The 17,256-nt window shown below is 32.2% G+C and overlaps 1 protein-coding gene across 1 annotated transcript in view; it reads right to left on the minus strand.

The window, feature by feature from the left end:
* The window catches only part of Memo1 (mediator of cell motility 1), a 123,470-nt gene that overhangs the window by 17,774 nt on the left and 88,440 nt on the right, over positions 1–17,256 (minus strand). Inside the window, exon 7 of the mRNA XM_046441585.2 lies at positions 9,214–9,290. Coding sequence (XP_046297541.1) covers positions 9,214–9,290 — 77 coding nt within the window. The remainder of the gene's footprint in view (positions 1–9,213; positions 9,291–17,256) is intronic.

Raw genomic sequence — 17,256 nt, forward strand, 5'->3', positions numbered from 1 at the left:
TATCCAAGTGTTTTCATTTATGTTTTATGTACCTCTTATATATAGCCTGAAGGCAATTTTATACAATACTTTTAGTGTGCCTGCCTTTTGACTGTGACCCATCACATGAGATCAATGTGTGAAATTTTCCATTTGTGGCATGCTGGCCACAAAGTTTTAGATTTTGGAACATTTCAGATTTTTGATTTTTGAATTAGAGATACCCAAATGTTGTCAAAATTCAAAATTGCTAACATTTTGGTAAAACTTAACAAAGAACTATCCAACTATATTTTCTCTGAAAAAAAATAGATACAGGAACTAAGATACTGGTTCCAAATGAATTTACTTATTTATAACAAAATAGCCTCTGGGAAAAGGAATATGCAAAAGTATATTCCCCATCTACTTACACAAAACAATTAAAGACGATACATTATATAAGTCTGCCTAATGGTCAATATGCACAGATATTTGTATAAACACACATAAGGTATATCTAGAGCTATCCACTACTTTGATACATATATTCTAACTCCCAGAATTGACTTATAAGTTGAATTAACAGAATGCTAATACAAGAACAGAACACACTTGAGACATTTTAAAATTCTAAATATAAATTAAAATATTTCAATAAGCAAATCACAAAAATCAACTCCACAACAAATGTTAAATCAAATATTAAATTCAAGCATATTAATTTGAAACAAATACCCAAATTATTTATTCTGAATTTATACTCCAGACTATTTAAATAAAAATTCCCAAACATCTAATTTTGGACATCTAAAGTTAATCAGATGCAGACTTAGAAGTCAACCTGAGACTTTACTGAAAGATACAAGCTGTAGATCCTTACTGATTCTACTACATATAATTTACACCTTTGAGTTGGAAAAAAAAAAAAAAATTCTAAGCTAAGCAGAAACAGCAACAATTTCCTAAGAAGTTATAAGAAAAATGCCAATGGGTAAATGTTACATTTTTGTTCTGCTTCACAGTAGGAAACTATCTTGCTAATCAGGTATGTCCGGAATATAAACAGAGCTCATTCCTTTAAATTGTCAGTAAAGACAAAAAACAAAGAGTTAAAAAAAAAGTGTTAAAAGGGATGTTTATGAAACAGAGTAACAAAGATCACTATCAAATGTGACCTCAATTTCAGTATTCCAAAGGATGAAGATATATATTCAGTGACTTCAGAGCCCTAGGTAAACAAATGTTTAGGGGAAAACATCTTTGTGCTAAAAGAATGCTTTTCAATGATTTACAAATTTGTACATTTGCAAAATTATGTGTTGCCCAGTCTGCCTAATTAAAGTACTCAAATGATTTAAAAGCTGAATAGAAAACAAGGGAAGAGAAGATGGATAGAAAATTGTGTTTTGTTTTGTTTTGTTTTGTTTTTTGGTATGGGGATTAAACATAGGGGCACTCAACCACTGAGCCACATCCCCAGCCCTACTTTGGATTTTATTTGAGTTGTTTAGGACCTCCCTTTTGCTGAGGCTAGCTTTGAACTCACAATCCTCCTGCCTCAGCCTCTAGAAGCCACTGTGTGCCACTGTGCCAGCTAGAAAATCTTTGTTATAGTTTTAACAGATCAGGAGCCACAATAGGCCAGTTCAAATTCACCTATAGAATTAAATGGCTTGCCATACACTATTAAACGGGGATTTTCAGGGGCGGTTATGGACAACATTTCAAAAAAGTTCCAAAGGTAATTTCAGTTTGATTCAGGTGATTTCGGGGTTGAAACTGCTATCTCACATCTGCCCTGGCTTTAGTTACCATTGGCATATTAAGACCTCCCAAACTTACATCTCTAGTCCTGACTCCTTCTGTGAGCTTCAAACCAGTACATACAACCTATTAGTAAAACCCTGTTGACTATTTTCTAAAAGATCTCAACTCTATCTAATTTCTTTCCTTTTTCGGAGTGGGCAGGGGTGCAGGGGTCCATCTCTACCAAATACCACCCCAGATGAAGTTATTATTTTCCTAAAATGTTGCCAATGACCTATTGTCACTCCTTATCTTCCTGTAGAATCTACTCTCCAAACAACCAGAGTGACCTTTAATATCATATAAATTACATCACTGCACTCACTACTGTGTAATAAATTTCTTACTTTTAATTATAAAGCCCCGTATTATCTGATCCTTACCTACTTCTTCTACCACTATTTGTACCACTCGTCATCTTATTCCCTATACCCCTGCAAGACTGGCTCTTTCTCTTTTCTTTTAACACACCAACCTCTGTCCCATCTTAAGGGCACGTTGCACAAGCAGGTTCTTCTGTCATTAATGCTTTTCCCTCTAATGTCCATTTGATTTGTTCCTTCTTATCATTAAGATCTCGTGTTAGTGTTCCTCCTCAGAGGAGGCCTTCTCCAACCACTCAATCTAAAGCAGTCTCAAATCATTTACTATTTCAAAAATTCCTTAACATTTTCTGTACAGCATACTTCACCACCTGCAACCATGTTAGAGTAATCTCCCTTTAACTGCAGTTTTGCTTTCCAGTTTCAATTTTCTGTGGTCAACGGCAGTCTTAAAAATACTAAATTGATAATTCCATAAACAAACAATTCAAGCTTTAGATAACTTTTATTATAGTATATCGTTATAATAGTCCTTGTGTGTGTTTGTGTTGCTAAGAAATGAACCACACACTGTACATGCTACGCAAGTACTCTACCACTAAGCTACATTCCCAGCCCTATCCCCTGTTTATTATTGTTGTTGTTAATCTCTTTTCCTAATTTATGAAAATTAAACATTATCACTGATATGTACAGATAGAAAAAAGAAACTTTGTATATACAGTTTGATACTATCTCCAGTTTCAGGCAACCACTGGGCCACTGGGGGTGGGTCTTAAATATTATCACCTGTGACCAAGGGAGGGGGCCTACTGTATATAATTTCCTTACCTTTCTTTCTTTCTTTCTTTCTTTCTTTCTTTCTTTTTTTTTTTTTTGGTAGTTGTAGGTGGACAGCATGTCTTTATTTTATTTGTGTAGTTTTTTTTATGTGGTGCAGATGACTGAACTAAGTGCCTCCCACACCCAAGGCAAGTACTCTGCCATTGAGCTACAGCCCCAGCCCCATATTTCTTTTTCAAAATATTTGTTTCCTCCAATTAGAATAAAAGTTCTATTCTTTGACAGCATAGGCTACATTTGCTTCCTCTACTAGTGCGTCAGACTATAAATCCATTGAAGAAATAACCAGTAAAATGAAAATCCAAATGCCTACTTGACTGGTATTTCCACTTGGATTTCATAAAGGAAATAACAATACAACATATCCCTAATACAATTTATGACCTTCCTGACCATAAAAATTTTGGTCCTCTCTTCTTGTGCTTTTATTAAGTGAAGAGAACCATTCAACCAGTGTCATGGCTAAAGATTTCAGAGTCATCCTCAACACATCCTTCAAACTACCAAGTTCAATCCATCTCCAAGTTCTGTCATTTTTCTCTTAAATATGCAGCATATCTCCACTTCTATACCTCTCTTCCACCATCACAATCCCACTCGTTATCTAAATTATCATTATTTCTTATCTGAACTACCTAATTGGTCAGCACATATCTTCTCTGACTTCCCCCAGCCCATTTGCTATAATGTAGTCATATGATCTATTCAAAGACAATCTGATTTTCTCACTTCCCCACTCAAAATCCTTCAAATAGGCTATTCTAGAATCTTCAGTTTCATTTTTCATCTTCCCTTCCACCCATTTATTCATCTCTTTATTCAAGAAATATATATACTGAGCTCCCACTGGCAGACTCTAGGATACAAAATGGACAAGTCCCTATTCTCATGAAGCTTATACCCTATTATAGGGGACGCAGGTACCAAACAAAATAACAAATAGTAAGTCAAGTACATAATAAGTACTGAGGACAAATTTTAAGCTGGTAAGGTATCAAAATAACTGTTTATCTAAAGACCATAATGAAAAATTGTGCGTATTTTTGGTTGTCCCAATAATCAAAAGATACTATCATATTCTGTGAAATTCTAGGAATGCTGATACAAGACAGTTCCATACACAAAGAATTATTCTCCATCCATAAAACTCTGACATGTTTATTTAGGCTAAACACATGCTTCATTACCTGCATCTTAATTTCATTTTTATATATCAAAAGAAAAAGTTTTACAAAATTGAACCATCGTATAAAGTTAAGGACTGTACTTTGTTTTATTTACAAAGTTTACTAACTTACCATTTTGGAAAATCAAGTCACCCAACAATGTCACATAGTAATTTGAGTAACAAACATAACACCTGTGTAAATTTGTATTTATTGTTGTTGAATTAATGACACAATGCATGGCATCCAACTACTTCACTGTGTCTTCTAATATAGTTGTGTATTTGAAAAAATATATTAATTTATCATAAATTACTTCCCTTTATTTCACTTTCATATCACAGTTAGGATACTCATGTTTTTTAACTGTATATGTATAATGTATATAGAAAGATTTCTATAATGTATATAGAAAGATTTTCGTTCATTTAAAAAAATAGTAAGCACTTTATGTTCTTATCACTCTTCTAAGCCCTTCCTGACAAAAATATAATAAGTAAACTGTTTAGTTTCTTACAAGAAAATGTGAAATTGCATAGGTAGACAGGGAATGCTGGAAGGGTATGACACAGAATGCAAAATTAAATATGGTGAGCCAGAATACCCTACTATGAAGGCTAAGAGTTAAGCAAAGACTTGAGGTAAGTAAATGAAACAAGAGCAAAAAGGGCAAAAGTCACTAACCTAAATGCATACATGGCATTCTTAAAAAAAATAGTAAGGTGGGGCTGGGGTCCTAGCTCAGTGGTAAAGCACTTCCCTAGCAAGTGTGAAGCACTGGGTTCGATCCTCAGCACTACATAAAAATAAAATAAAATAAAGGTATTGCATTCATCTACAACTAAAAATTTATATTAAAAACAATAGTAAGGAGACCCGGGTATCCACAGGAGAGTGAAGGAAGGATAAAGGTAAGAGAAAAAATGGGGCTGCTAATCATTTTGGTCCTTTAGGTCACTCATTCTAAGGACATTAGCTTTTACCCTGACTGAAATGGGGCAATGTTAGAGAGAGAAATATGATAGGAGGATTTGGGAAGATGAGTGTCATAATCTAACTTAGTTAAGAAATGCTTTGATTCCTACCTGAGACAGAAAATGACAAGAACAGGTCTAAGAAGAGCAGTTAGGAAATTGCAAGTTGCCATCAACTGAATTGGAAAAGTCTTTAAGTAGAACAGAAAACTACCAGGAAAAAATTGTTTAGTTTGAGCCGTTTATAAGATATCCCGATGGAAATGTCCTAGCTAGAGTTATTCTTGTTGGTGTGGTGCAATAAATTTTGCTTTTCTATAAAATTTAGTGTGAACCTGAACCTGCTAAAAGCGACCACCAGGAAGACTTTTATTTACTTTCAAACTTTTTAGAACTAAGTCACATTTTAAGATCAGTTACTATATAGTTAGCTAACCAAAATAAAGATAATATTTTTTAATATTTTGTGTTAGTTGTAGCTGGACACAATGCCTTTATTTTTTATTTTTATGTGGTGCTGAGGATCAAACCCAGCGTCCCACACTTGCTAGGCGAGTGCTCTACCATTGAGCTACAACCCCAGCCCCCAAATAAAGATAATTTTAATGAGGGAAAATTAATGTATATCACTAATAATTCATATTTCACAGACCCACAGCCATTCCTCCTCACGTTTTGGAATGAACCCAGGACATTATGCATACTACAAAGCATGACTCTACCACTGAGGATGCCCAGTTGCTTAGGTATTCCTTCCTAAACAAACAAAAGGAATAAAAACAAAGTCAGCCAGGCAGAAATAGGAATTATCAGTGATATTATTTTGACAGTCAAATCTGAAACCTAAAATAAGGGATTAACATTACTGGGAATTCTGAAGTGATTTCAGTTGCCATCTTTAAAGGTCTTCCTTTGACTATGCTATCCTTTATCATCTCACCAATATAATTCCCCAATGTTCCTCTAACCTTTACTTCTTACTCTATAGACTCCCTTCTGGACATTGGCATTATTTCCTCTGGACAATGGCATTAACTCCCATTTTTTTCATCTACTGAACATATACCAATGATTTTTAAGTGTTTATCACCGTCCAGAACTATCATTGTGTTCTAAACCAGCAATATCCAATTAAAATATAATGCAGGTCTCGTATATTTCATAAAATTTTCTAGTAGCCACATTAAAAAGATGAAAAAAGTGAAATTAATTTTAATATATTTTTAACATAACCTGAGACATTATAATTTCATAATGTAATCAAGTTTGTTTTTTTTTTAAAGGGAGGAGTGTGGATGGTGCCAGGGATTATACTCAGGGGCACTCAACCACTGAGCCACATCCCTAGCCCTAGTTTTGTATTTTATTAGAGACAGGGTCTCACTGAGTTGCTTAGGGCCTCGCTAAATTGTTGAGACTGGCTTTGAACTCGAGATCCTCTTGCCTCTGCCTCCCGAACCACTGGGATTACAGACATGCACCACCATGCCCAGCCTGTAATCAAGTTTTTAAAAAATCATTACTGAGGTGATTTTTGTTTTATTCACTTGAAGTATTTGAAATCCAGTATGCGTTTTATCTGAAGTCACATTATCCATACTTCAAGTTCTTCAATAAATATATGTGACTAATAGCTACCATTCTGGAAAGTGCATCTCTAAGTATAACATAAAAACTATGTCTAGTGCAAAGCCCTAGGTTCAATCCTCAGCACCACATAAAAATAAATAAACGAAATAAAGTTATAAAAAATATGTCAGTCTGCTGGTCTTCAAAGAATAGTATCAAAAAAATCTTCAAGGAATAGTATCAAAAAAAAAAAGTCTAAAATTTAAAATTTCTCCTTAAACAAGTCCTCTTATGTTTCCTTAATAAGTGAAAAACAGCATCTGTGTCAACATGGAACCCAGAAATCATCTCAGATTCCTTCACTTCCTTTTTCTTAATAATAATTATTATTTTTTAAGGTAGACACAATATATGTATTTTATTTTTATGTGGTGCTGAGGATTGAATCCAGTGCCTCATGAATGCCAGGCGAGCACACTATCACTTGAGCCACATCCCCAGCCCCTCCTTCACTTCCTTGATACAATGCTAACCACACTATCTCCTAAATATCTCTTACTTATCTCTAGATTTTGTTATAACTTCTTGTCTTTCAGATTACTGGACTAAGTTCTATTAAGTCAGGAACCATGTATTCTCTTCTAAGGATCTTTAATACTTCACTCTGTATCAGACACAGAGAAGGCAACCATTAAACATTTTTTATGATAATCATTAACCACTTGCTATATGAAGAAAATAAATAATGATAGGCTCAGAAAGGTTTTCTTAAGTAAGTGAAAAGAAAGCTAAAAAGGAGTTAATCAACTAAATTGAAAATACCACAAATTCAATAAATTAAAATAAAAACAAAACTCTAAAGTTATTAGATAATAACTAGATTTAAAGCAACAATGAATATAAATTTAAATATGAAAAAAATTGAACATGATAAAATGTCCTAGGTAACTAAATTTGCACTTATTACATTTGGCTTTATAAAATAACCTATAAGCAATATTTATCTATATATTAAGATCCAGATTCCTTACCAGAATATTTTAGATATTCTAGACTAAGTAATCTTGTACTAAAACACATGTGTAAAATTGATTTGGAAAGATCAGACTTATGAGCTGATAGATTTTAGGATAATCATCTCTAGTCCAAGTGTCTCTTCTTACAAATGAGGAACTGAGGATCAGAGAACTTAACATGATCTATCAAAGGTCATAGAGCAATTAGTGACAATTCTTCTATAGTTAATATTCTGTTTATGAATGGGCACCAAAATTATTTGTGACTTTTTAAAAATTAAAAGAGGTATAATGACTACCATACAATTTTTAGAAAAAATAACAGTAGGATCAATGTCTACCGCATTCCTAGGTTAGGTAGAATGCAATTATGTTTTAAAATTCCATATTTAAAACAACAAATTAAAATTCCATTTTGAAAAAATCCAAATGGCCAAACAATGAAATAACTAAGGATTTATAGGAAGAGCAAAGGACAAGAGAAGAAAGGAAAACAAATCACTTGTGTTTGTAAAAGTAATTTTTGTTTTCTTAAGCTTTTATTAATAGCTCTCCTATTAGACATGTAATGGCTACAGGCCATAGAATATAAAGCTCAAGTCTTAATAAGCTTAAGATCAATGAGAAATGAAAATAAAAATAAAAATACAATTTGATATACAACATTCTGATTTACAGAAGATTATACAGAAATAGACCAACGATTCAAATTTATTATGTTAAAAATTATTCATCTCATTAAGTTTAAGTTCACTTTAAGAGGTTCTGGAAAATATGAAGAAAAAAGTCAAATGTAATTCCAAACTAAACATGATGGCATTTTAAAAATTAAAACAAATTAAAATAAAACATTTGCATAAATTACTTTAGTATAGCAGACAAAATTAGAGTTAACTAAATTTTATATATACTGGAATTCCTAAATGTCATATTATATCATTATCTCCCAAAGGAAAAAGGTGATAATTTAAAAAATAAAGACTTTGAATCAAACGTTTAAAAAATTAGGTTTACACTTCATGTTTTTATGTAGTTTCTGCCAAAGGATAAGCCTTTTGTTCATAAAATCTTTAGCTTACTCAATCACAGTAGTTCAAACTACTACCAAACCAAACTTTAAAATATATTAAGTTACTTAATAAATTTTAAGAACCGACAACACATTTCAGACAGTCAAAAGGAGTATTTCAGGTAGCCATCAAACAAACAGAAATTAAGAGTTCAGGAGTCTCATCATCTGCTAAGTAATGGCATTAGTATCCCATTGTCCCTAAGACTAAGATACTTCTCCGGAGTAATTAAAATCTATATCTAATTATTATTTAAAGTTCATTAATCAAATAAAACTATAATGAAGGAAATTTCTACTAGTAGAACAGGGATTATTCTTACAGTCAATATTCATGGGAGGACACACTGCATTTTGTACACTTAATTAAAGATAGGGAAATAATCATTACTCCATTGTATATTTAACATATTAAGTCTCGAATCACTAATCTGAAATTAAAGAAAAAGTCTTACAGCATTAAAACCCCACACCTGAAAGACTTACCATTTTATCTAGATGTTCAATGGATCTATAAATCTCCCCCTGGGATTCATCATAGTAACTGTAACGGAACCTTTGACCTTGAAACAAATATCATGTACAAAATAAAATAGGGAAAAATTAGAAGCTAAAAAGAAAGCAAGCGCTTACCAAATAATTTTAGTTCTCATAAAAGGCAAAGCACAGCTTAAGCCTCTGAGAAAATCATTCCCAAGAGCCCTCATACATAAAAATAAAAGGCATATTTGGGAAGATAATAAAGAAATGATATTATCACCAGTGTTTTATGATTTTAAAAACTATTTCAAATAGGAACCTTAAAGTCACCAGCAATACACGACTAAGGAAACAAAACAACTTAAAAGTTAGAAGCATTGTTAAACATTGTATCAGTCTATAATAGAACCAAAGAATATGATTCAAGAAAATTTGGTTTAGGAAAACTATCTCAGCGTAACAAATCAATGGAAGTTTAGATACTGGTGTACAAATGCACATATTTGATCTCTATTACAGAAAAAAATGTATAGGTCAATAATACTTGTGGCTTTTGTGAGCTTTATGACCTGAATTTTAAAAAATAACTCATTTCTGTGCAACTTGGAAAAGAACTGATGTAAGTGCCTATCCGATGTGAACAAGATACACAAAAGAATGAATATAATAAATAGTCCTACCCTGACATAAAATCTCAGTAAGAGTACAAGCCCAGAATATTCAATGTTTAGCTGTTCTCCAAAGAACAGAGAGGGTAAAATGGAAGAAGCTTAAAAAGAAAACAGAAAACCAAGGTTCAGAAAATAAATTGTTTCCTACTAATCATATGAAATCAAAAGTTAATATTCATAACTAATTACAGATGATTTAGCTGACTATATTTTCCAAATACACCTAAATCTAACTTTCAGCAATGCTTCCTTTCCTTTTATATTCCCTTGTTTTTAAAGATTTACCAAAATGCATTTCTAGTGCTACAATAACAATCATGTACACATTTTGTGTTCTGTGCTTCATGTTTAAAGCATTATTACTATATCCAATTAGTATCTTCACATCTCAGAAGATGGGTTCCACTGTCTGTATATGATTTTTATTTTCTATTCATCTTCCTAAAAATACTCTCTTATAGTGGGCATTACAAAATCATAAAACCTTCTTCAATGTCTTTTTTTTAATCACAGAACTTAACACTTCATTCATTTGTAGTTGCCAATCATCTATGATTATTTACTTCTCTAAAATATACTGTATTTCCTTAATTTCTACATTTTAACTTTTCATATACACTAATATCCACCATTAACTCAATGGAACAATTATTACATCAACGTTACATCTTACAATATTATATATTACAATTGATAACCTAAAATCAAGAGACAGGCTAGGAAATAATATCTGCTTTCTGAATAAAACAATAAAGATTATTGCACATTACCATAGTTATAAGATCTATTACATATCTAAACTAAAATAATTATTAAAGATAGTGGTGATAATTTATATTAATACCTCAGCTATTTCTATCAAAATTAAGACTTAGTTACAGCTCTATTTTCAAAGAATATGTGTACCATGCACATTGATGACAATTATCTGATAATGAGAATTATAAAACCAAACCTATTTTTACCATTTGCCAGGTAGTTGTCAGAAGGCTGCTCAAAGCCAAATCTAAAGTTTAGTCATAATAGCTTAGTGATTCAATTCATATGTACTACATTTTTACTTCTATTTCAAATGGTTTCTTTTTTTAATATAAAACTGCCCAACATCTTTTGTAAAACTAATGAATATCCTAGACAAGAAAATTCTCATTGGCTGTCACTATAATAAGAATATCATCCTTGCAGGAAATCAAGGTAATATACTCCTTAATTCTTTGAGCCTGAACTACTTAGGTTTATACTAACCCATTCTCTTTTTCCCTGCTTCCTGTAATAGCTATTAGATTTAGCTACTATCAACAAGCCTTGTGATTGGCACATAATTGTCTTATCTGAATACTGCTATTCCCAGGTACAAAGACAAACGCAGAAATTTGAGTAGCCATTTGCTACTCAAAAATTTTTTTCTGCTTAATTCCCAGTTCAGAACTGATGTTTCAAATGGCAACCTTGCCTGAAACGAGTAACAATATTTTAAAGTGCTATCTTGTTCAGACTGACTGTTTACTATGAAGCTTTCACTTAAAAACTATTTCTGAAGCACAAGTATAGGAAATGTTCACATTTCCGAATACTTTAAAATGCCGAAACAAGCTGTGATATAATGAGAATTATAAAACATGCAGGAAACCAAATTAAGCAAATGTTTGATAGTGTACTATCTACATTTTGTTACTCTTCAGTAGCCACCTCACATTTAATAGCTGAAAAACTAAGTAAAAATATTTGAAATAATATTTGGTTAAGAAGCTAAATGCATACTATACATACCTACCACACTGAATAAATACTTTGCTTAGCTTATGTCGTCAAATAGTAATTTTTAAAAATTGTACCAAAATTTAAAAACAATGCATTCTGGCCAATATATGTAGAAAGCATCTAATTTTGGAGTAAAGAGTTGTCATTTTATTTAGCTTGTATGTATGTACAAATGTATTTATGTAAGTGTACACATGCACACATGTGAAAACACACATACACACACACACACACGCACACACCCCATAGCTTTAGTCAATCGCTGCTTGTGATTGAGTTTAAAAGAATTTTTTTGATTTCTTATTGTTAACAAAATAAATTTTCAAGAGTTTATTAATAAAGGAAATTACAGTACTAGCATAATACACTGAACATAAATGAACCTTAAATTATTATTTATTTAAAATAAATTATGATTTCATATATTTCATGAGCAAATATATTTTATTCTATGAAGTTTTTTTACTTCTGAATTTCATTAAAAGTTCTGAATCTAAACTGTGAACAAATACAACACCCTCTGTACCTGGAGAACTGGAATTGTGTATTTTTATAAGTATGAATAAAGCATATCACATAGTAAGAGAAAATTACTTACCTGAAACTTATCCTTTCAGAAGGTACACTGGGAAAATGGATTCTTTGAGCCCCTGTTTCAACTCCAAGTATGAGCTTTCTAGCTTTAAGAGCCATTGACACTGTGCCCCTAGGGGCAGTACAAGCTTTGGAACTCCCCTAGTGAGTATGTCAGTAGTTTCTTCAGATGCCTTCCCTCAGTTCTTTTCAAATTCAAAAGATGAGAGGAAAAATAACCCAAGAAAAAAAAATCCTGTAAAGCAGAAACCTTACTCTTTGAGGGAAGGAGGGTAGCTCATTTGTGAATCCATTCCAGAGCACGCTTTCTGAGAAAAAGAAATACAGGTAAGTAATTTTCCCATCTCCAAAGGTGACTGGTGATTTAATGAGTGGATTCACAGAGTGTGGAAAGTAAGCTCCAGGGATGTCTGTTTAACACACAACAATCAACTAATGAGGACAAACAACGATGAATGGTACAAGAACCAACACTACTGTTTTAAGTACCTCGAAACAAAAAGTAAAAAAATAAATACCTCAACATCAACCTATGCTCTGAGCTGCACAAACAAACAATGACCTTGGAAAGTCCCAAAAAATAAGTCAATGAAACAAACTTTCAGATATTTTGGTTGTACAGTTACTCCATCACTTTGTTAATATGTTAAGCAATTTTCAAATATTTGAGTTAAACCTCACAAAAATCTGTGAGACAAGGAATAAAGCCTGGAACTAGGGACTTTTCACAATTAAAATCATAATGAAAGAAAAAAATGTATTTAAAAAAAGAAATGTTATCTAAGTAGGATCAAATAAGGTAATCATTTCTGAAAACTAAATGCTATTATCCTTTCATTATGAAGTCTTAGTAATAATGTAAAATTATCTGAATCCTGCAAAAGATCAAGAACCTACATTTGTCAAATCAGAATGTACAAATATTTAAGAAAAAAAATGTGAAGGCTTGAATAAGATATAATTGAGAGATTCGATTACATTCAAATGAATTTACATATTTAGAAAATAGTAATATCCTATGCCCAAGAGATTAACAGGAGGAAGAGTGTGCATGAATAATCACTTATTAATATGTATTACAGAATAAAACTGAATAAGGACATAAATCTCAAATACTTAGAGGAAGGCCACTTTTAATAAGTGGCACATATTTATAAAAATAAATTATATAAATCTAGACAAATTCATAATCTCTAGAGACTACAGAAAATTTTATACATATTTTAACAAAATATGTGTCATAAACATTTCCAAATAAATGTATTAGAACTGATATGCAAAACCACCATAAAAAGGCAAATTAAGCATGACTTCACCTTTTAAAGATTCAATTTCTGATAGATGCAATTTAATTTAGAAACTTGTTAAAAGTTAAGTGAAAAATTACATTAATTAAAACTATTAATATTCTAAAATTGGAAGTATAAATTTCAGTGAAGTCAGGAAAAGACAAATATTAATAGTATATATGGAGAAGAACAAAACTAAAACTTGAGCAAATAAAATAAAATTTATATAGGACATAGAACTTTGTAAGTATACCAAGAATTTGAATACAACTTATTTAACTGTGTTAAAAATCAAACACGAGAGGCTGAGGCTGGGGCTCAGAGTTAGAGTGCTTGCCTAGCATGCATGAGACACTGGGTTCAATCTTCAGCACCATATAAAAATAAAATAAAGCTATTGTGTTCCACCTACAATTGAAAAGTAAATATTTTTTTTTAAAAAAAAATCAAAACACTGGCAGCAAATGTCTTGGCACTTACTCCATTTCCTACTATTAGCAGGAACAGTGAATCAAGGTAGGATCATTACAATGTGACCTGACAAACATCTTCCAATGGTGCTAACATATTTTCATAGGTTTAAGACTGATAATGAGATAAAAGGCAGGAACTGAAATGCAAGGTTTCATCTTAGGGGACTCAAATGAAGATAAAAAGAAGGGAAATAACAAAATCTAGGTTCCTATCTCTCCCCTGCCTTGTCTCACTCACTCAAAAAAAAAGAAAAAAGAAAAGAACAGAAAAGAAAGAACGAAACCTATAGGGGCTGGAGTTCTGGCTCTGTGGTAGAGTGCTTACCTAGCATAAGTGAGGCACTGGGTTCTATCCTCAGCACCACGTAAAAATAAATAAATAAAAGTATTGTGTCCTTCTACAAGTAAACAACAGAAAAAAATATATATTTCTATCTCTCAACTTTTATCTTTCTACTATCTTTTCAAATCTAAATAAAACCTAAATGGGATCTGATAGGTAAGCATCTATAAAGTCAAATGTGTTTTTTAAAAGAAGCCATTTTTACAATGAATACTGGCTAGCAAATAAGGTCAATAAGGAAAAATATTTCCAATTTACAAGTATGTTTACTAACTATCATTGAGTTTTTCACTTTATTTTTTGTAAAATCTGGACAAAATATAAAGAGAAACAATGACTACAAATGAAAAATATAGTCACTTCCAGTAGTTTAATATTATTCAACAAAAACAAATTCACACTGTGAAATTTGTCAAATGCACTACTATCAATTACCTGCTTTTTCTTCAAAAAAATCCGCTATTTATAATTGTGAAGTGAATGTAAAGCCTAGCTCAATGAACTTTGTAAGGCCTCCACATACTTAGGGAAATGAATCCTTCATGTGAAATTATTTAAATTTAGTCTTATCAGCTGAGCATGGTGGTCACATCTATAATTTCAGAGACTCAAGAAGCAAAGGAAGGAGGATTGCACATTCAAGGCCAGCCTGGGCAACTTAATGAGACCCTGTCTCAAAAAAACCACAACCACAACAACAACGACAAAAAAAAAAATTAAAATTAAAAGGGTTGAGGTGCCCTTTTTCAGTGGTAAAGAGGCCCCAGGTTCAATACCCAATACTAGTTAATACAAATAAATAATTTTTAAAAAGAAAAAAAAATAATTCAGTCTTATGATTGCTTTTACATGGTAAAAACTGTACTGTGTATTTTAAAAAATTAAGAAAAGCCAGGAAGCATTACCTTCATAAGAAACTAAATTTTTGAGATGGTAGTATAACATACTTATTAATTTAGGAAAGATGCCCAATACCACTAGAACATAAATTTGAGAAACATGAAACCTAATTCCTCAGTAAAAACAATTAGCCCATAGCTAGCCAATGATTCATACAACTTCAAGAGGCATGCTATTCAGAAAATGTATCTTACTTTAAAAGAATGACTATAGTATCAAGGAATGAAAGTTCACTGATAATATCAGATTATTAGCATGTCTCACATCTCTCACTGACCCAAAGCACCCATCCAGGAAGAATTAGCACAGTGTTTTTCATAAGTATAATGTAAATGTGTAATGAACATTGTTCGTGATGGCATCACTTAAAACTGGACACTTGGAAAAGCTCCATTACTTAACCACCTAATGTAAGTATTAATGTTTTAGTCTCTGGATAATTCTCATAACTATCAAGCTTCACAATTGTGAGATTTTCTTTCATTTTTCTTTTTGTAATTATCACCTGGAAATTCCATCGTACAATTTAAATATTAAAATTCAAGAAGTCAGAAGAGAAATGGCCTAAATAATTAATTCCTGAGAATCTAGTTAGAATGTAAAAATTTACATTTCCTTCTCAACAACTATAGTTAAAAAGAGTAGTGGAGCAGGATTTTATTTAGGAGGGAGGCTTTAGAAATCTTCATTAATGAGATAAAAATGATTATTCCTAAGAAAATAGCAATATTAAAGTGTCTACTAATATTTCCATGGATTTATGTTGTTGTACATGTTTCCAACTTGGAGAAAGAGCCTAGATTCTGAAGAACAGTCTCCGGGGAGCACATTATTTAAATCAAGTGACTCATTCATTTTAAGAGCCTTCAAAATGATGAGGGAAAGGGCCCTTGCTTCAACAAGTTTAATTTCTGAAACATATGAGTATGCCTTATTATCAACAAAAATTCACAATACTGGGGCTGGGGATATATCTCAGATGGTAGAGTGCTTGCCTTGCAGGCACAAGGCCCTGGCTTCAATCCCTAGCACCACACACACGGAAAAAAAAATATTCACAATACTAAGAAAAGTAACCCATTTTCTCAGTAATGATACTCCTTGGTTTTTAAGATCAATGACTATTAAATATCTGAATTCCCAAGAAAGGAATTCCTTTTTAAGCATCTACCTGGATCCTCAAATATAAGTAATATGATTCTGCCAAAGACAGCATAAGTAGCCAATAGAATTAGTTATTAAAGAGCCCTGAGAGTTACTATGGGCTTTTACCAAGGAAGTACAGCTACCTACAAACCCTGAATCTAGGTTTCCCAACCTCAGTACTGTTGACATTCTGAGCCAAACAGTTCTTTGACTGGGGACAGGGGTTGGGAGAGCCTGTACTATGCATTGTAAAATGTTTATTTAGCAGCTTTCCTGAACCCTACTCATTTGATATTAGTAACATCACGATCCCTTAAATTAAGTCACATCCCAACCTACTAATGTTGATCAAAATGTCTCTAGGCATTTTTAAGCACCTACTAAGAGGAAAACCATCCCTAGTTGAGAATTACTGCCTTTAGCAAATAACTCAACTATACCATCAAGAAAGACAGTTCTCTTCAACTGAGATCTCAACTTTTCAGAAGGTCATTCAGAGAAGTTTGCAAGAAAACACCTAACCAAGCCAGATAAATGTTGAATCAATTCTGGTAATCAAAGTGTAAGACACATAAAAAGCAAGGGTTTCCTATATCTCATTGAGGATGTGTTTTTGTTGCTCTATCACTCTACATTAAAAATTATAGTTTTATATTTTACATTTTCTTAGAATCAAAATAGTCACTGATGAATGAACAGATGTTGGCATCCTTAAGGCATTAAATAAATGATTTAAAGAGATGACCTAAGAGGAAAGGAGCTTAGAAATATTGTGGGATAGCAATGGATAATTGAGAGCAAAGTGCATCCAAAGAATGTAAAAACAAAGTTTGCTACAAGAGGCATCCATAAATGCTCACTTTCTTTATGAT

Source organism: Marmota monax, unplaced genomic scaffold (genome assembly GCF_021218885.2).
Source record: "Marmota monax isolate L192 unplaced genomic scaffold, Marmota_monax_Labrador192_F-V1.1 WCK01_AAM20220418_F8-fsc00010, whole genome shotgun sequence".
Classification (NCBI taxonomy): domain Eukaryota; kingdom Metazoa; phylum Chordata; class Mammalia; order Rodentia; family Sciuridae; genus Marmota; species Marmota monax.